Raw genomic sequence first — 20,882 nt, forward strand, 5'->3', positions numbered from 1 at the left:
GGGCTATAGATATGTTCATACCCTTTGACCCAGCAATACCACTTCTAGGGTTGTATCCCAAAGAAATCACACAAGCGGGAAAAGGACCCATATGTACAAGAATATTTATAGCAGCTCTTTTTGTGGTAGCCAAGAATTGGAAATCAAAGGGATGCCCATCAATTGGGGAATGGCTGAACAAGCTGTGGTATATGAAGGTGATGGAATACTACTGTGCCATAAGAAATGGGGATGATGCAGACTTCGTAACAACCTGGAAAAACCTACACGACATAATGCTGAGTGAGCGGAGCAGAGCCAGGAGAACGTTGTGCACAGCCACAGATATATGGATCCCGTGAGGACCAACCCTGACATACTGCCCTCTTCTCAGCAACCTAAGGGGCAAGGACAACTCCAGGGGACTCAAGATGGAGAATGCTATCTTCATCCAGAGAAAGAACTCTGAAGTTTGAATACAGATCGAGGCGTACTACATGCTCGCCGTTTTTGCTTCTCTCTAGTTTTTGTTTTTGGGTTGGTTTTTTTTTTTTTTTTTGGTTCTGTTTCTTCTTTCTCATGATTCATTCCTTTGGTCAAAATTCTTCTCCACAACTTGACTAGTGCATAAATTAATTCAATGCAAAGTTATACATGACAGTTATATGAGATTCCATGCCGTCTTGGGGAGGGAGGGGGGAGGGAGGGGAGAAAATCTGGAACTCAAAACTATGTAGAACCGTATGTGGTAAACTAAAAATAAATAAAGAAATTAATAAAAAAAAAAAGGAAAAAAAATAAATGGAGTGTGGGGAATAGGGTAAGGGGTGGCAGCATGGCAGGCCTAACTTGTTTGTAGGGAAGAAGGTAAAAAGAGAGTATAAGAAAGAGATGAGAAAAAAGATTAGGAGGGAGGAATCAGAGACTCTCAGAATTAGAAGGGACCTCAGAAACCAGCCAGTCTAACCCACACCTAAACAAGAATCCCCTTTAAAACATACTCAAGTGGTTTTCCAATCAATCCAGACTTTTCAATCAATAAACATTTAGCAAGTACCTACAATATGCCAGGTACTGTGTTAAGTAAAGCAGATACAAAAAGGGGCTAAAGACAGTCTCTGCCCTCAAGGAGCTTACAATCTAATCTATTGATTGATTGAATTTGAATTGATTGAATTGATTGATTGAATTTCAGCTCCTTGAAGACAATGATCATGCTTTTTGCCCTTCTTTTTATCCCCAGGATTTAGCATAGTTCTTAGAACACAGTAATGATTAATCAATGCTTGTGGACCAAATGACACAGTTGTGTATCAATTGGTTTTACTGAACTGTTTTTCTTAATTACAAGAGAGGTCTGGGCAGGGTGGGGAGGGGATGGGAAGAGGGGAGTATTATCCAGAATTGACTATGACATAAAAACAAAAAGCATCAAAGAAACCTTATTTTAAAATTTTTATTTTTTTTGAAGACTTCTAAGTGAATGGAGATCAGCTATCTCCTGAGGAATTCTATTTAGTGGTAGGGATGGCTCCAAGGGAAATTTCCCATATATCAAACCTAATTTTTCTTCCTAGCAACTTCTATCACTTTTGCACACTGGAACCAAACAGAGAAAGTCTGCTTAATCTTCAACATGCCAGGTCTTTAACCATTTGAAAACAACTAAAATTTTCTTCACTGGTCTTTCGAAAGCTAAACATCCCCAGTTCCTTCAACCGATGCTCATATGGCATGATCTCACCATAATGGTTACAGTTCTCTGATCACATTCCAACTTATTATTCATGTCCTTCCTAAAATATGGTACCCAGAACCGAACACATAAGAGCAGATACAGTCTAAGGGGGAAGAACCAAGAGAAAGCAGAAGGGGAAAAAAGAGACGAACGTATTGTAGAGAATCATAATCTGACCCTCATGACTGTTTAGGATACCCTCATCATCCTTCAAGATTTCATCAGTCTTGAGATTCCATTTGATTGTGGTAGGGCCACCAGTTGATGGCTGCTCCTTAGAGAGTAATTTCTGCTATCAAGTCACAGACTTGCTCTCTCATTTCTATGGTGTCTTGGATCTTGGTATTTGAACACTAGATTATAACAGCTGGAGATGCTATACTCTATCATGTTACTTTGATGCTCCAAAATCTTTAGTAGCTCCATATCACCTCCTGAATAAATTTAAACTCCTATGTCACCCTACCTTTTGAGACATTTCTTATTACTCACCATGACTCATCCTACACTCCAGCTAAACTAGACTCCATTCTGCCCCACTGAAGATACACTGCATCATTCTGCTGCTGTCTCTTTACTCACACTGTTCCCTGCACCTGGAATGCCTTCCCTTCTCCTTGCCGTCTACTGATGGTTGATTTTCATTCACTTAGAAGTCTTCAAAAATTAAAAAAAAAAAGTTTCATTGATGCCTTTTGTTTTTACATCACAATCATTTCTGAATATCCTTTAAGGCCATTTAAAATGTGACTCCTCAATGATGTTTACCCTTCCCTCTGAGTAAGGTAGGACTTTATCCCTGAGAGTTTATAGTTTTACACCTTTCTAAGGTACTTACATGTAAATTAAAATGTATGCTGCAAATTATGGTTATCTAAATCTATCAATAAGCATTTATTAAGCACCTACTATGTGTCAGGTACTGTGATAAGCCCTAGGGATACAAATATGAAAAAAGAAAGACATTCCCTGCCTTCAAGGAGCTTATATTCTAACGGGAGAAGTTAACACGCAAAAAGAAGTTGAAAAGTGGGGGAGCATGATGGAGAAGTCAGAGAAGCTGGTGAAGGTGTCTGAGCTGCCTAATTAAGTGGAGGTTCTGAGTTCATGTCCCTACCTTCCAATTAGGCAGAGGGCAGTACAGAGTTGGATTATCAAGGCTGGTGCAGTGGTTTGAGTGAGTGCCTGCCTCGAGTTAGGAAGACTTCATCTTCATGAGTTGAAATCTGGTTTTAGACACTTACTAGCTGTGTGACCCCAGGCAAATCATTTAACTCTGTTTGCCTTGGTTTTCTCATTCATAAAATGAACTGGAGAAGAAAATGACAAGCTACTTCCAGTATCTTTGCCAAGAAAACTCCAAATGGGGTCACGAAGAGTCTGACACGGCTGAACAACAACCACAACAACACCAAGGCTGATGGCATCTTGTAGGATGATGAGGTTATCCCCACAATGAGTCTTCTGGGGCAGAAGTCAATCAGATAAAGTCCCAAAGTAGTACAGCCATATATCTGTGTTGGCTATCTTTTCTTTCTACTAATCCGTAAGTTCCATGGGGGCAATGACCCTGTCCTTTTCTAAAATTTGTGATATGGTAGCCAAGAGGGCTATTGCCAACTTTGGTGGCATTCAAAGATTCATAGAATTCAGAAATTTTAGTTTTGCTATGTTCAAGCCTTGTCAGACCACACCTAGATTAAAGCATTCAGTTCTGGGCACCAAATTTTTAGGAAAATCATTGATTGGAGTTGGAGAGTGCTCAGATGAGGGAAATCAGGATGGTGAATGGTCTCAAGTTCATGACACATGAGAATCAGTTGAAAGAAATGGGGAAGTTTAGCCTGCAGAAGTCAAAACCTAGTTGTCTTCCAGTGCTGAAGGGCTGCCATATGAAAGAGTGATTGAACTTGCCCATTCTAGAGGACAGAACTAGAAACAACTGGTGGAAACTGCAGAAGCAAATTTAAGCTTGATATAAGGAAGAAACCCATGAACAATTAGAACTATTAAGAAATGAGATGGGCTGCCTCAGGAAGCAGAAGCCCTCAACCAAAGGTTGGATGGCCAATTGTTAGGTATATTATAGAGAGGATTCTTATTCAGGGGTGGGTTGGACTGGATAGCCTTTTGGTCCTTCCCAATTGACATTCTCTGATTCTGCACACATTAGATAATTAATATACGTTGATCTCTTGTTACCACGACAACCCTGAGGACCAATTCCAGTTTAAGAATTTTTTGGCAGGATGAAAATTTGAAAAGAGACCATTCTTTTATTTTCCTTCAAACGAAAATAATTCTTGGGGAAGAATTCAGCTTATTGAGAGAGCTCTGACATGCTATTTTGGAACTTAAGCTGACACATTGGCATTGTGTAAAACAAAGGCAGAGTATCTCTCAAGCACAAATTCAGGCCGAAAATACTGCTCATGAGTTGAATCTGTTTTCTTCCACTGGCTGCAGGATTTCCTCTTCTTTGTTTTCATAAAGGACAGATAGAAGGAGACAATTTTTTTTTCTCTAAGCACAAATATCTTGGAGAATAGTCCCTCTGAGCAACTCTGGAATTGCTACATAGAAACCTCTAGGGTACAGTTATTATAGTTGAGTTTGCCATTTTCTTAAGAGAAAAAACATTGAGTATAGTAAAAGACTCCTTATTTTCTAGAAGAGATTAACACTCAGAATTATTTGCAGATTTTAATTCCTTAGACTCATCAATGACATTTACTGAATACCATTTAATAAAGTATTTGTATGAGGTCAATTTTGCCATGTCCTATGAATCTTTTCTTGTCGGATTTGGAATCTGAGGACCTGAGTGAGACTAGAGTCTTGGGTTTTAAGAATCCTCTCTCTAGCTTTGTGATTCTGGTCAATTCACTTAACCTCTTTGGGCCTCAATTACTCATTTATTTTTTTAAAGAGTTGGATTAGATGTTCCTAAGTTTTCTACGAACTTTAATATTCTATGAATATCATTTTTATGAATACAGTATATACAAGGGAATTATTATGTTCTGGTTTAATTATTTATGTGGGCACAAAGAGGTCTTAGATTAAGTAACTTTGTAAAAAAAAATTGTCTGAGTTTTATAATTACCCATATAGAAAGTACCCCAAGAGTAATAAATCAAGAATATAAATTTCCCTTCCTAATAATCTATAAATAGACAATTCATTAGACACAAAGTCGTACTCACTTTCCCTTGTTAGTTCTTAAGTCCCAGGACCAGTTGTTAAATCCTTGGGCTCTTGTAATATGAACATGTTGGATCCAAGCTCAGCGAGGTGAGTGTTTCTTTCTATTCACTCTCCAATATGAAGACATATACTGTCTCATTTTCCTCTTTTCTCTGTCTCATATCTTCCCAGCTGATCTACTGTAGTCATACCAATGGTATTTCTGACCTCAAGTAACTCCATTTTATCTTCTTTGTGGGCTCATGTAGTTTCTTTTTAGGGGTACCATTCTTTTTATTATTATTTTAAAATTTTTTCCTATTTTTTTGGAGGGGAGGCAGGGCAGTTGGGGTTAAGTGACTTGCCCAAGGTCACACAGCTAGTAAGTGTCAAGTGTCTGAGGCTGGATTTGAACTCAGGTCTTCCTGACTCCAGGGCTGGTGCTCTACTCACTGTACCACCTAGCTGCCCCAGGGGTACCATTCTTAATGTAATTCTGTAGTAACATTGAGAAGGTAAATACCAATTTCCACTGGGACATCAACCCAATGGAAGCTTCTCCAACTTCTAAATTATATCCCCTCTTCTTAGGCTTGCCAGTTTCTGAGCAGGTGATTCTTGGCTTTTTGCTTCTGTTTTCACCCTATTTCTTGGGCAACTTGGGCTACTTTACTTTCAGCACTACAGTATTAACCAATTATTTAATATTATGCTGTATTAAATTTTATTCATTTATAATCTGAGTGCTCTGTTCCTATCCATTTCTTTTTTTTTTTAATTTTTGGAGGGGGGAAGGCGGGGCAATTGGGGCTAAGTGACTTGCCCAAGGTCACACAGCTAGTAAGTGTGTCAAGTGTCTGAGGCTGCATTTGAACTCAGGTCCTCCTGACTCCCAGGGCTGGTGCTCTACTCACTGCGCCACCTAGCTGCCCCAATTCCTGTCCATTTCTGCAGAGAATTAAGAGAAATTCTGCATTACTGTGGCCACTCTTTTAAGGTCAACTTTACATCATTGATTGATGGATTATAATTATTTAACCATAAAGATAATTTATATAGATAATTGAGTTGAAAGTACAGGATTTTTGGACCAAATTTTTCAGGTTATTTGCTCATATTGTTGACCAGACAGTAACTGCCAACTTTTTACCTTTTGTGGGCCATGTTCACCTTATTTATCTATCACCAGAAAGTTGGCTATTAGATGGTGAATTTTTTTGACCATAGGACCTCTTGAAGGCTATCTACTTAAGGCATAGAGGCCAAAATATTCTTGACTTATCTCTTAATGGCTCAAGAAAGTTAAATTTTCAGCGTGAACAGGTATACCTTGGAAATCATCCATCATATGCCACAAATCAGGGTTTGATTTTATTGATTGTCTTGACTTTAAAAAGTGGTGGAGAAAATATTAGTAATACAGATTAAACCTAAAAGTACGTCATGATACATTTTTCCCAGAGAGCTGGTTGTTAAACTCCTGTGTGGAGGGGATATAATCTGTGATGGTGAAAAGAGCTCCCACACTAATGAAATCATAGGTCCTTTCAAGCTGGAAGAAGATTTGGCATGAAAATTAGTTGAGAAACAGAAGATTTTAGTTTTTAGAAAAGCTAGTTTGGCAACTCCTGTGAACCATATTTTACATGAAAAAAAAAAAAGACTTACAAAGTGGATAATTAGTCACCTTGTAAAACCACTAATTTTGAGAACTTTCCAAGATATAAAAACATACCTTGACCTGTCTGTCAATAGCTAAGTTTTGGAATTTATGAAGCAGGAAGCTTACATCAAAGCAATAAATAATACTGATTAAAAAAATAGTTATCCCTTTGGTTTCCCTTCCTTACTTCCATATGGAACATGTTTTCATAGAGAATGTGTATTTTAAACAAATTTTTCAGTGCACCTGAACTCCTTGGTTGAATGAGGTTGACTTTTGTGGTCTGGTATGTTTAAAAATTTGTAATTATAAAAAAATCCAAAATGTTTTCATTAAATTATGTTGTTATGATGTACATGTGACCGTAAGAGGAGGGTAGATTCTTTTACGTACAAACCTTATAGACTTTGCTGACTTAGTAAGAAAGAATGTGATGGAGGAACGTGGATTTTCCTAGGACATGTGAAATTTGTAACCTTATTTGTGGGCCTGACAGATTGTTGGCTTGTAGACTTAGAACTGAAAGGTATCTGAGAGACCATCTAGAAACTTCCCTTCCTCTGCCCTCCCCCTCATTTTACAGACCTTGAAGCCCAGGAAAGTTAGAGAGCTTTTCTAAGGCCATATTAAGGCAAGTAAATAGTAGAGTTGAGATTTGAACCGAGGTTCTCTAACTCCAAAACTCGTATTCTCCCCATTGTACCATGCAACCTGCCATACTATGTGTTATATTGTAATGACATATAACGTTTTTATAGCTAGAGCTGTAATTTTTTTGAGGGGGGAAGGAAGGAAACAAGCATATATTAAGTGCCTACTGTGTTCCAGATGTCGCACTAAGTGCTTTATAAGTATTACTTTATTTTATCCCCATTACAACCCTGGGAGGTAAATGCTATTATTATTATTCTCATTCTGTAATGGAGAAAACTGAGGTTTAGTGACTTAGCCAGCATCCCACACACCTAGGAAGTGTCTGAGGTGAGACTTGAACTCAGGTCTTCCTGACTCTAGGCTCAGTGCTCTATCCACTGTGCCACCTAGCTGGGGGTGGGAATATGCTTTAGACTTGGGATTTTATTGGTATAGAGGACCCCTGATAAGGAAACTCTTTCTTACCAGCGCATGCTAACAACTGTTTTGCAATTTACGGTCTTAGAGAGCTGCCCGAGACATCAAGGGTTAAATGACTTGGCCAGGGTCACATAGAAAAAATTCATAAATTTAGTTTTGTTTACAAAGGTGCTAAGTATTAGACTTGTGGTTTCATTGATAGAGAGAACTCCCAGGTGGGAAAACTTCCTTTTAGCAATGCAGGTGTGGAGCTTCCCCACAGTTTACTGTCAAAGAGAGTTGCCCTGGAGCAAGAGGTCACGCAGACAGTATGGGTGAGAGGAGAGACTTGAACCCAAGACCTCTCTGCTCTCTATCCACTGACATCAGATAAACCTGATTATTTACAAAAATGCTAAAAGACCCATTTCACTCATTTTCTCACTAAGTTGACAACTTCTGATTTGCACTAGCTGAATTACCCACAGATCCTGGAATCACACAAGCATCCCAGAATAACAGAATTTTAGTGTTCTATAGGGACCTGATTGGCCATCTAGTGTGACCTCTACAGAACAAGAATCCTCTATACAACACACTCAACAGGCGGACATCCAGCCTTTTCTTGAAGACTTCCAAGGAAGAGAAACTGATTCATCTCCCAACATAGCCCATTCAACTTTGTGTAGCCCTAATTGCGGAGAAGTTTTATCTTATATCAATTTTGAATTTACTCTTCTGCAACTTGAACTCACTGCTTATAGCTCTGCCTTCTGGGGCCAAGCAGAACAAGCCTAATCTGTCTTCTCTATGACAGCCCTCTGAAGTTAGTTATCACATCCCTCCTAAGATTTCTCTGCTCTTCTCTGGTCCAAGGTCCTTCGTCCACTCCCCTTCCCCTCCCTCCTACCCCCTAACTGATCCTTATGTTCTTAATTTCAAGATCTTTTACCATTTTGATTGTCCCCCTCCAGATATTTTTCACCCATCAGTACAACCCAAGTGTTTACAAAATCAATCCTTAATTAGAAAAGAATGGCTTTTTTTTTTGGAGGGGGGAAGGCAGGGCAATTGGGGTTAAGTGACTTGCCCAAGGTCACACAGCTAGTAAGTGTGTCAAGCATCTGAGGGCAGATTTGAACTCAGGTCTTCCTGACTCCAGGGCTGGTGCTCTTCTCACTGTGCCACCTAGTTGCCCCTAAGAATGGTTTTCAAATACATTATACAAAGTTATTAAGTACCTCTTCAAGGTCTTTCACTATTCTAGTTGTCCCCCTCTAGACACTTTTCAGCCATCACCACAGCCCAAGTCTCTATATAATTAATGCTTGATTAGAAAAGAACAATTCCCAATTAGACTATGCAAAGTTATTAAGTACCTCCATGAACTCATTGGTGGGGTTGAGCATGCAGGTTTTGTGTTCTTTGCCCTTATACTCAAAGGGCACCATGACGAACCCAATGGCTTCAGGAATAGCCAAGACGAAGGACAGAATCCAGATGGACACAATTTCAATTGCGGTGATCAAGGGAATCCCAATTCCCTGAACTCTACTCCAGGAGGCAACTGCTCTGTACCTGAAATAAACAGGTGAAAGAATTAATTAATTAGATCGTTGAGTGTTAGGTAAAATGATGCAATTCTTAAAATGGAATCCATATGAAATCAGCCTGAAATGGTCTGTTGTGTGTCCTTACAGGTCCTACTATGTGATAGGTATTAGGGTTACAAAGACAAAAACAAAAAATAGCTTTTGCCTTCATGGAGGTTACATTCTTTGGGGGAGATTTCAACATGTACATAGACAAATATTATATATATTTTATATATATATATATATATATATGTGTGTGTGTGTGTGTGTGTGTGTGTGTGTGTGTGTGTGTGTGTGTGTGTGTTAGGAAATTGGACTACATGCCCTGTAAAACTCACACTCCAGGATGCTTTCTATCCTTGTAGCCTATGGAAAATAATAAAAAGATAGTTAGGAAGAATTTTTCAGGGTGTTTTATTCTACCAACCAGCATTTGTAATAAGACAGGAATATCCTAAAACAGAGGTGAGTATAATAAAAACATCTAAGAATATCTTTTAGAGACTGTGGTCTAATTCTTTGCTTATCAAGCAAGCTATAATTTCGTATTATAACTGGTGGATCTATCCAGTGGGAGGGTGTGGTCAATGCAAATGACTGATAGAATACCGATTATCCAGGCAGTTGGAAATGGATAAATTGGCATTCAGATTCACTAATCGGCTTACAAATTGGGTTAGTTTGAATTAGTTCTTCAGTGCCTGATCACATCTGGGTGAATCCATTCATTCAATAAACATAATTAAACATTTCTTATGTGCAAACCACCTGCCAGGTGCCGACAAAGATAAAAAGATAAATAAAACTTCCCTTCAGCAGTTTACTAACTAGTAGGTGAGATAAGGCATTTGTACAAGAATTGCCAGCTACATACGGTAGTGTTTAAAGGATTTCAAAGAGCTTTATAAACGTGCTTGTTCCTTCTAATAACCTTGTTACATGTTACAGATATTATTATCACCACTGTATAGAGGAGGAAACAGGCTCAGAGAAGCGATTTGTCGTTGGTAATAAAATTGGATGTATCAGAGGCAGGATTCAAATCCAGGTCTCTTTTGTCTCCAGGTCCAGTGTACTCTCCATTTATCTCCTCTAAATGAGTAACTTAATGCAGAATGAAATAGGATAGCTAGCTACCTTGCTAAATTTAATATATATTTCCTCCTTTCCCCCAAAACAAACCATAATAGGAGTTCACAATTTCACATACCACCTTATTTCATGTTCTGTGATTTTCCTGATACCATGTGTGCCTCCCTCTCCCGTTGTGTATCTTTTTATCCTACTGTCTATATTTTGTTTGTACATAATTGTTTGCATGTTGTTTGTCTCCCCCCTTAATCTGTGAGCCCCTTGAGAGCAGGGTGTGTTTTGGCATCCCCGGAGGTTAGCATAGTGTACCTCCTTGGCTCTTAATAAATGCTTGCTGACTGACTGACTCTATGTAATTTAAAATGTTAATGTTTGTGAATGATTGAAGGTCATACTTTAGAAAAAAAATTCAGAAAATAATTTAGAACCCCACAAAACAAAAGAGAAGCAGAAACCAAGGATCAGGCTTTCGTTAGATAGTCGATATGCCTGAGTCTCCTCTGTCTGACTAATTACAACAAAGATCTTTTAGTCAGTCACTCAAAAAAGGCCGCACATCATATTAGGACAGACTGACAGAATCAAGTTCCTGGGTCTCAGATCCCTAGATCCGTCAAGGTGTTGCTATCTTTCCAGGCCAAGCCTAAAAAGCCAATTAACTGACCATTCCTTTAACACCATCTCTTAAATGCAACAAGGATTTCCTTCCCCTAAAAATACTTCTCGATTTTCAGGGTGAATTTCTCAATTTGGCCAGATTCTGTTGTACAAAATATTTCCTAAAAATAACTAGCAGGAGGCTGGAAGAAGCAAGCTAAGGTGTATCACAGGGCTAATTAATAATAACAAAAATGATAATAATAATGATGATAATTAATAACTACTAGCATTTTTATAGTGCTTTAAGGTTTTCAAAATAATGCTTTATACATATTATCCCATTTTATCCTCCCTGTGAGGTAAGTGCTATTATATCCCCATTTTCACAGATGAGGAAACTGAGACAGGTTAATTGACCTGTCCAAAGTCACATAGCTAGTAACTGGCTGAGGCAGGATGTGAACTCAGTCCTTCCTGGATCCAAGCCCCATGTGCTATTCCTTAGTCACCTAGCGCTCTGAGCTAACTGTGCAGGGAGCTGGAGGTGGTTCATAGAAAGATAGTTGTGGGGGCAGGACCAAGTAGAATGCATAAATGTGGTGGAGGTGCGTAAAGGGGAAATGAGTAATTCGCTGATGAAAAGGGTGTCTGAGGGCTCTTTCCAATGAGGTTTTTTGATTTCCTGGCCATTGGTCTTCCCACACTTCACTTAGGAAAGGTCTTTGTGATTAATCAGAGGAGAGTCAGAATGAATGATTAAAAAAAAAATCAGTCAGCCTGTTCTATTCAGTGATGCCTGAGACTGCAGGTGCTCCCTCCCATTGGCCACAAGTCAATAATTTGACTCTCTTCTTCCATCTGATGAACACCTGGAAATGTAGGCTGGGAGAGAAGAACTGGGAGAAGACGCCCTGATCATGCTGTCTGCTCCAGCTGTACCATCCCCTGGAATTCCAAACCAGGATGTAGGGATTTCTAAGGACTCTTCTGTTAAAGTGGGCTATTTTTGTAATTCTGAGAACTCAGAAGAGAGTAACCCAGATACTAAGGGAAGCACTAGGCAGAGGGAGGCAAAGGTTATGACTAGAGGCTTTGTCACTGGTTTTCTGTACAAATTTAAGGCGCCTTTCTTAACTACTGAACAGAATGTTCACAGGGTCATAGTTTAAGAGCTGGAAGTGACCTGGTATATCATCAAGGCTAGCTCAGTCATTTTACAGCCTGGATCACTGCATTTCCCGCCTTCATTCCCCAAATTCCTTTTTCTTGACTATCTGATTCATCAAGGAAGCTCCTTGAGAGCAGGAACTGTTTTGTTTCTGCCTTTGTATCCCTAGCACTTGGCATAGTGCCTGGCACATAGTAGGCACTTGTGGTTTGATCACAGAAGAGGAAACTGAGATCGAGTAGAGTGAAATCACTTGTCCAAAGTCACACAGATTATCAGGACGAGGACCCCTGACTCCAGATCTCCTTTCATGCGTCAAGACTGACCTTTCTTCTCTAAGTGGAGTGAGGGGAGAGCCCTTTGGAAACTGCAGACATAGTCGAGTCAACGTTCTTTGCTATCTAGAAAAATCTCAGGGAAATTTAAGAGAGGCAGTAAGAAATCCATTTGCCTAAATTTTCTAGAGTATAAGCAGAGTGGAAGATGTAGCAGTTGCTGATAGTAGTTCTGGGAGGCCTCTTGCTCCATTTTCTGTTCTGCAAAAAGTAAGATTTGGAGTTTTGGAGTCAATGTGGATACCCTTATAATAGCACTAAAAACAACAGCCAACCTTCATATGGGCTCTAGGGTTGGCAAAGCACTTTACATAAGCTATCTTGTTTCATCCACACAGCAACCCTTTGACATAGAGGCTATTGTTATCCTTACTTTATAGATGAGGCAATGAAGGCAGGCACAGGTAAAATGACTTGCTTAGGGTCACAGAGCTAGTAATACGCTTGCTTTCCTCATCTCTGACTGAATAAAATGCTCAGGGCTAATTATATCCCAGCCTAACTAGCTGTCTGAGAGTAAATCAAGAAAAGCCATTTCCTATCTTTCTCAATAGGGCCCCTGTGCTTGGTACAGGGGTTAAAATAGATGTGTTCCTTGATTTCTAGGAACTCACAGTTCATCAGCTAGGACAGACTTGGACAGCCACAAAGAAGGACAATTTGAATACGTGTTTTGCAAGATCATAAATTAAGAAACATATATTGGCCTTATGGTGCTTGGACTATTTTTTGCTTTTATGTTCTTCCAATTACACTATTCAGATTTCAAAGTTCAGCTCCAAGAATTAAAAAAAAAATAAATTAAAAAAAGCCAGTCTCCTGATCTTTGGCATGTCATGTCCTTTGGCCCTGTGTGAAGGTCAAATAAAGACTGCTTTTGGAGTTAATATTAGGAAAGGTTCCATAGAACAGAACATGTCATGCTTGATATGGTATTTTCATGGCTTTATACTTGAATTTTTATTGCTTTTGTAATAGGAAATTTAGCCGTCCCCTACTCTCCCTCTATCCCCTTCTTAAAATAGAATATTTTTGATGGAGATATCTTACAAAATAATATAAAATGATTTTTTGTTTTAACCTGTAATTTTATGCCTGGGTGGAAACTCTCTCCACAAATAGATCTGTAACTTACAGTCTTAGAGAGGTACCATTGGCATTGAAAGGTTAAATGACTTATGCATGATCTGAAGTGAGTTTAAGTCAGAGGCAAGACTTGGAACCAAGTTTTCTTGACTTTGAGGCTGGCCCTCTATCTGCCAAGCCCCTGCTACCTCTGATATAAACATAGAATGCATTAGATTTAGCTATTTCTTAAACATGACTGTTTTCTATACTGGATGTATCTTCTCAAAAGTAGATCAAGAACTGTACAGATGACAAGTATTGGTTCATTTATTCATTAACTTAAAAAATATTTATTCAGTTCAATTTAACAACCATTTACTGAGTGCATAATATATGCCAGGCACCAGAGATGAATGAACGAAATTGTTCCTACTTCCCAAGAGCTGGATTCTCAAGGAGTTCCTGCCCTGCCACAGCGCAGCAGCATTTTCCTGGGAAGGTCATAGAATGGGGGACACATCCACAGATATCTAAAGTATAAAATATGCATAAAGTCATTTCAAAGGGAGGCATGAGGAGAGCATGGACAATTTGTGGAAGCAGTATAGTCTTCCTTTAGGACATGATACTTGAGTCGAATTTTAAAGGATTCTAATAAACAAGGATGAAGAGAGACAGCATTCCAAGCACAGGGGACAAGAGGGACATGGAATGCCAATTTTGGAAAATAGGAATGAGGTCAGTTTGGCTGAAATGAAGGGAGATGATGTGAAATCCATCTGCAAATCAATAAATTAACAAGCATTTAGTAAGCTCATGCTAATGCCAGACACTGTGCTAGGCACTGGTTGGAGCCAGATTGTGAAGGGCTATAATTGACAAATGGATGAATTTGTATTTATGGAGTATTCTGTAGAGTGCTGTGCTGGGCACTGACAGGGGATACAGGCGTAGATGAGACACATTCCCTGGCCTCTCAAAACTCATCAGTGTGACCTTGGGCAAGTCACTTAACCCCAATTGCCCTGCCTTCCTCCCTCCAACCCCTCCCCAAAACCAAAAAAACAAACCAAAAACTTATTATCAATAGGGGATATAAGATTTGCTATACATTAAACTGCATGGTATTACATATTCACTTATTTGGATCATATCAGCTGGAGTTCTATTTCACCAAGTGAGGCTGCATTTTCTTCACTACATGTACTTTCTCAGGAAAGCTATGGGACAGCGTGACCCTTGAACATGCAAACCCTGGATAAGTGTGCTTGCCTAGAGCATTATCACTTTAGTTGATATATCTTGCACGTAGAGCATGTACAGTATGCATTCTGCATAGTTTGTTGAAGAGAGGTGCAGAAATATGTGTTTCTAAAAGAGAGCAAGATCTGTGTATGTTGGAATAGCACATTACTGAAAAAAATCCAGACTATTTCAACCATAGGATAATAATAGCTTGTACTTTGGTCTTTACAAAGTGCTTTCCTCAGAATAATCCTGGAAGATGGGAAATGCAAGTATGAATGAGTCAATGAAAAAGCATTGATTAAGTATTTACTATGTGCTGGGCTCTGTGCTAAGCACTGGGGAGAAAAATATAAGCAGGTGAGAGTTTGTGCCTGGAAGGAGCTTATATTCTAAAGGGAAAAGATAATAGTAATGGCTTGTATTTATCAAAGTCGCTTAAGGTTTGCAAAGTGGTATCTTGTGTGGTCCTTACAGCAACCTTGTGGAATAATAATAATAATAATTTGTGGTTGTTAAGTTGTATCTGACTATTCGTGACCCCATTTGGGGTTTTCTTGGCAAAAGAGTCTTTAGTGGTTTGCTGCTTCCTTTTCCAGCTCACTTTACAGATGAGGAAACTGAGGCAAACAGGGTTAAGTGACTCATCACTTAGTCACACAGCTAGTATATATCCGAGGTCACATTTGAATTTAGGTCTTCCTGACTCCAGTCCTGGTGCTCCAGCCATTGCGCCACCCAGTTGCCCAATAACAGCACCTACTATGTGTGGGGTCCTGTGCTAACAGTGTTACAATTATTATCTCATCTGCTCCTCACATAACGGTGGGAGGTAGGCTATTATCATCATTCCATTGTACAGATGAGAAAACCGAGACTTAGGTGCTTCGGCCAGAGTCATACATCAGTAAGTGTCTGAGCGATGTGAACTCGGGTCTTCCTGACTCCAAGTCCAGAACGCTGTCTGCTGCTCTAGGTAGCTACCTCATCAACGTGGATGGGGAGGGGAGTTTTGGGCAGCACCCGCATTTTACAAATAAGGACGTTCAGGCTGAGAGAGGCAGCCATATGTTTTAGAGCTAGGCTGAGAACCTGTCTCCACAGTCCGAGTTGAGTGTTCTTTCAACATTACCATTCTGCTTAAAACTTAGATTTGCTGCTTAATTTCATCACCTAAAGTTACTATTTACGACTTAAACAGCAGGTCAGTATAATCTTTAATGCACAAGTCAAATCTCCATTTGCTTGTTTTCCAGACTGTCCCTGGGAGGGAGCACCAGGGCTGTCGTTACTTAGCTCTCTGTTCCTGTTGGCTTTCCTCTTTTTATGAATTCTGTACCTGTAACTTAGAGCTTTGCAAGAAGGGCAAGGCAGAGAATCTCCCGCGGAGCAGTTGCTTCTCTTCTACCCGTGGGTCAGGCACCAGGATACCTTGTATCTCCTTAACTCAGAGATGGTGTGAGAAACGTGTATGAACTACTTAAGGAGGTGTGACTGCCAGGGGCCATTAACGATTGCTTATAGATAATGCATCAAAGAGATCTTATGCTCTTGGGCCACCAAGATCTAAGAATGAGTGATTTTTCACAATCACATACAAGATAGCTCCGGCTTTATGTAAATTCACATAACAATGTGTTTACTGAAAGAATTTGGAAAGAATTCAAACTTCTGGTAACTGTGTTTGTCCTTCGTTTCTGAAGGACCATGGCATCAGGGAAATGATGACATGACTTGCAATTGACTTTGATTTGAGTGAGGGAGGGCTGTACAAGGTCACCTGCCTCACTTTCTCCTCCAGAGCCATCTGGGTCCAGTGGCCTGATACTCATCAGGATGACTGTAAGAGGGGATGAAGCCCTTTGGTAACTAGAATCCAGTTCAAAGACTAGTTGAGGATAAAATTGCTTCCTATTTATATAAGAGGAAAAATAGCCACTGTCCAAACCTCTCTCGATAGCTTCATAAAAAAGCACAGCTGCCAACCGCCAGTGATAAAGACAGTGCAGTGGGTGGGGAAAGGGCAGCATACTGCACACCTATGTTAACTTTACTGCAGAGTACTGTACATACCTTATCATTAACTTTACCTTTCATTTCATAATTCTGTTTATTATCATGGTACAATATTTAATATGTCTGCCTTTTAGTACAGACTTGCATAAAGGTGTCATTTTGTATATGCCTTTGTTATATAGGCTGTGAAGTGGGTGGGTAGGACAAATTCACATCACATAAAAATTGTTTCACATAGAGGCCAGGATGGAACTTAGGTAAAGTGAGGACTGTCTCTATGGTGATCCTGTCTTCCTCTTAATGACTAGGTGATTATCAATTCGCATTTTGTAGGACAGACATTTTCCAGTTTTTTCAAGTCAGTTATGAGTTAGAGAACACATAAGCTATTTAGCTACTTAAGGATGCTAGGGTTTAGAGCTGGGGCTTGGTACAACTTCTCAGGAAACGGACCCAAAGAATAACTCGCCCTGAGCCACATGGATAATATGAGGAGGCAGTTATGGGCACAGTGGATAAAGTGATGGCCCTGTAGACATCTCAGACTCAAAATGACCATACTCATTATCTCCTCCCTTCCCCACCCGCTCCTTTTCCGGACTTTTCTTTCATAGGCAAGAACACCATCATCCTTCACCAAGGCAGGTGAGTTTCTCAGTGGATAGAGCACTAGACCTGGAGTTTAGAAAGACCTGAGTTCAAATTCAACTTCATATACTTACTAGCTATGTGACCCTGGGCAAGTCACTTAACTTCTGCCTGCCTCCTCAGTTTTCTCATCTGTAAAATAGGGATAATATTCATACCTACCTTTCAGGGTAAAATGAGATAGTATTTGTAAAGCACTTTGCAAACCTTAAAGCACTATGTAAGCAGTAGCAGCAGCAGCAGGTAACGAAGCTGGGCTATGCACTCGTGTCTTTAGAGTCCAGAATAAAGGATCATAGATTTAGAGCTAGAAGGTACTTCACAGGCCATCTAGTTCAACCCTCTTATTTTAGAGGTGAGGAAACTCTAACTCTAAACTAATACTCTGCACTGTGTGACACAGCCTCGTGCTTTTTCTTTTTGGGGGGAGGCAATTGGAGTTAAATGACTTGCCCGGAGTCACACAGCTAGTAAGTGTCTAAGGCTGGATTTGAACTCTGGTCCTCCTGCCTCCAGGGCCAGTGCTTTATCCATTGTGCCACCTGTTGCCACATGCTTTTGCTTTTTTAAGTGACAGGTATAATAAAACAAAACTCTCTCTCTCTCTCTCTCTCTCTCTCTCTCTCTCTCTCTCTCTCTCTCTCTTTCCCTCCTTCCCTCCCTCTTTCTCCCTCTCTGTCTGTCTCTCTTTCTATATATACACACACGTGTGTATATGTGTGTGTGTATTCCACATTTCTATGTCCAAAAATCCACATCACCAACTTTCTAAAGATAGATATTTTCCATATTTTTTGTGGCATGATTCCACTGGGTGCATGTTCAGTGAATCTTTAAGAAATTAACTCAGTATGGGACTTTCTCTGCAAGAGTTTGGGAAAACGAAAGTAAGGAGAAAGAATGGGGAGAGAAGTCCTGAGTTTGGCTGTTTTTCTAGCTCAAGTCTAGCGGGAATAATCGCATTTGGAGCCATAAGGGGTCTCAGAGAGCATCCAGTCTAATCCACTCCTTTTAGTGGTGAGGAAACCAGTCTCAGAGTGGAGAAATGCCTTCCTTCAGTCATGGAGGAGCAGGGATTTGATGCCAGCTCTTTGGATTCCAGGGCTAGGGTTCTTACAACTTCCCTGCATCACAGGAATTACAGAAGGGAGCCCTGTTGGTTTTAGAGCTGTGCTGAATCTCTGGGAATCCCAAAGGAAATGGTGAACTGTGTGTGAAATGATAAGTAGAAAGACAACTGACATCGGCCTTTTCATTTGAGGCACATAAAACGAAGCTATTTCTTTGAATGCTGGCAGTTTCTAGATACCTAATTATTTAATAGTAGTAGTTAAGGCAGCTGCATCTTGTCTCAGCTTCCCTCACTAGACAACATTTTATGGGAATTTGGATCGGCAGTCAGACTGCTTTTCGGGGATGATCTCAGTCATTTAAAAATTTCTTAAATGAGGCTGTTAACCTGATGAAGAACAGGGTTGGATAAACCCCTGTTTAAAAGGAAACATACTCATCATTTATGTTTCAAGGGTTTTTATTCTGGACCAGACCTATGATATCATTGGTCTAGAGAACTTCCAGTGAGGAGGTTCCCTTTACCAACGTAGATTAGCACCTGCTTTGCAATTTAGAAAGTTGCCGGAGGTGCAGAAAAATCAAGTGACCTTCCAGGGTCACAGCCAGTATGTATCAGAAGTAGCATTTAAGCAAAATCTATGCAACTCTCTCTAATGTACGATGCTACCTCTTGGTGTTTTATGTATTGTTTAAATTATTGGCAATGAGCTGTTGTGCCCATTCTTCTTGAGGAAAATCTGTTTTCCTCCCAAGAATTCTTCCTCAGCATTTAACAAATTCCTTTGACTAATAAAGCCAGTAAGGAATGACAGATAGTGACAAAGCATTTTCCTAAGATCACACTGCATTTTCCAAAGCTCCTTCTTTAAATATTTTCTCAAGTAATCAAGTGTGTAATTTTATTTGACCAATAATTACTCCACAAAGCACATAATTATCTCATGGGTGATGGAGATATAAGAAATGACTTTTTTATGCCTTTGACAATGTTTTTCCCCCAACTGCACGTAAAAAGAATTTTCAACATCCTTTTTTTTTAAATTTTGAGTCCCAAATTCTCTTCCTCCCTCTCCACCTCCTTCCTTGAGACGGCAAGCAATTTGATATAGGTTATACATGTGCAATCATGTGAAACATAAAGACATGACTCTTACTGAGGATTTTTTGTATCATATGTAAATTCTGCTACCTTCACCTCTTGTGGTATGGCAAATAAGGAAGATCTGAGTTCAAATTCCTGCCTCAGACATTTACTAGCTATGTGGCCCTGGGTAAGTCACTAGAACTCTTTAAGCCTGTTTCCTCATCTGTAAAGTGGGGATAATAGCACCTATCTCCCAGGGTTGATATGAGGATGAAATGAGATAATATTCATAAAGCCCTTTGCACACCTTAAAGCACTATGTAAATGCTAGCCAATATTATCATGCAGCCATTCATTCATTCATTCATTCATTCATTCATTCATTCATTCATTCAACAAGCTCCTATTTCTCAAGCACCGCACTAGGCTAAAAGTCCAGAGACAAGCTGGAACAGTTTCTGAACATTCTACTGCAGGGAAACAACATTTTCACAGGGAAGTAAATACAAGGTAATTTGAGGAGGGATTTGGAACCTTAACAAGCAGACAGAACTCCAGAAAGGCTTCCTCTCCAGAAAAAAAGGCTTTCTCTAGAAAACGTGGCACTTGAGTTGAGGGAAAGCAGGGATCTTGAAAATACAGTTGAAATTTGAGTTTCATTCCTTTTTCAGCATTTTGTGCAGCACAAAACTTTGGTGTGTTTACATATTCATAGTAAGTATATTTTTTTTTATCTGTACAATGAGGACCTTTGATTGGATGGCCTCCAAGGTCCTTTCCAGGTCTAAAGCCCAAGATCCCAAATGTTGAGAACAATGATGATAAAATCCACTTCTGGAACTTAAATGCAACTTCTACAGTCATTCCTTAGGAGTTTTTACTTTTTTTTCCGCTACAGATAAAGTTCAACCCTGGTTGGGACATAACAAATGTCACAGGCCCCCGGTATACTATACTGTAAAATTCTTTCTTGAGGACTTTTCACCAGCTATAATTGGCTTTAGCTCATAAAGCTAAAAGCTTTGGGCTTTTTGTGTTTCACAAACTACGGAAGGATTTACAGCAGATTCCCCAAGCTGCCTCTCTTATTCCAGGTCTTATCCACTGCAGGAAAATGACAGAATCTTTTTAGATCAGATTCATCCAAATAAAGTCGCAGAGCAGACGATATCTTATCTCTAGGAATTAACTGGTAATAATTCTTGCTATAGTATGAAAGCTTTCATAGTAAAACTATCAGCACAGCGTCTCCAGGTTTGAAGTCCGAGAGTTGAATGCCTAGGGTACTGGAATACACAGCAGGCCCAAAGCCAGAAGGCCAGTGTTTAAGACTCTCTG

General features: G+C 39.7%; 1 protein-coding gene across 1 annotated transcript in view; it reads right to left on the reverse strand.

Moving 5' to 3' along the window:
* Positions 1 to 20,882, reverse strand: part of EDNRA (endothelin receptor type A) — an 89,357-nt gene that overhangs the window by 15,425 nt on the left and 53,050 nt on the right. The window contains exon 4 of the mRNA XM_036763838.1: positions 8,999 to 9,197. Coding sequence (XP_036619733.1) covers positions 8,999 to 9,197 — 199 coding nt within the window. The remainder of the gene's footprint in view (positions 1 to 8,998; positions 9,198 to 20,882) is intronic.

Source organism: Trichosurus vulpecula, chromosome 6, assembly GCF_011100635.1.
Source record: "Trichosurus vulpecula isolate mTriVul1 chromosome 6, mTriVul1.pri, whole genome shotgun sequence".
Classification (NCBI taxonomy): domain Eukaryota; kingdom Metazoa; phylum Chordata; class Mammalia; order Diprotodontia; family Phalangeridae; genus Trichosurus; species Trichosurus vulpecula.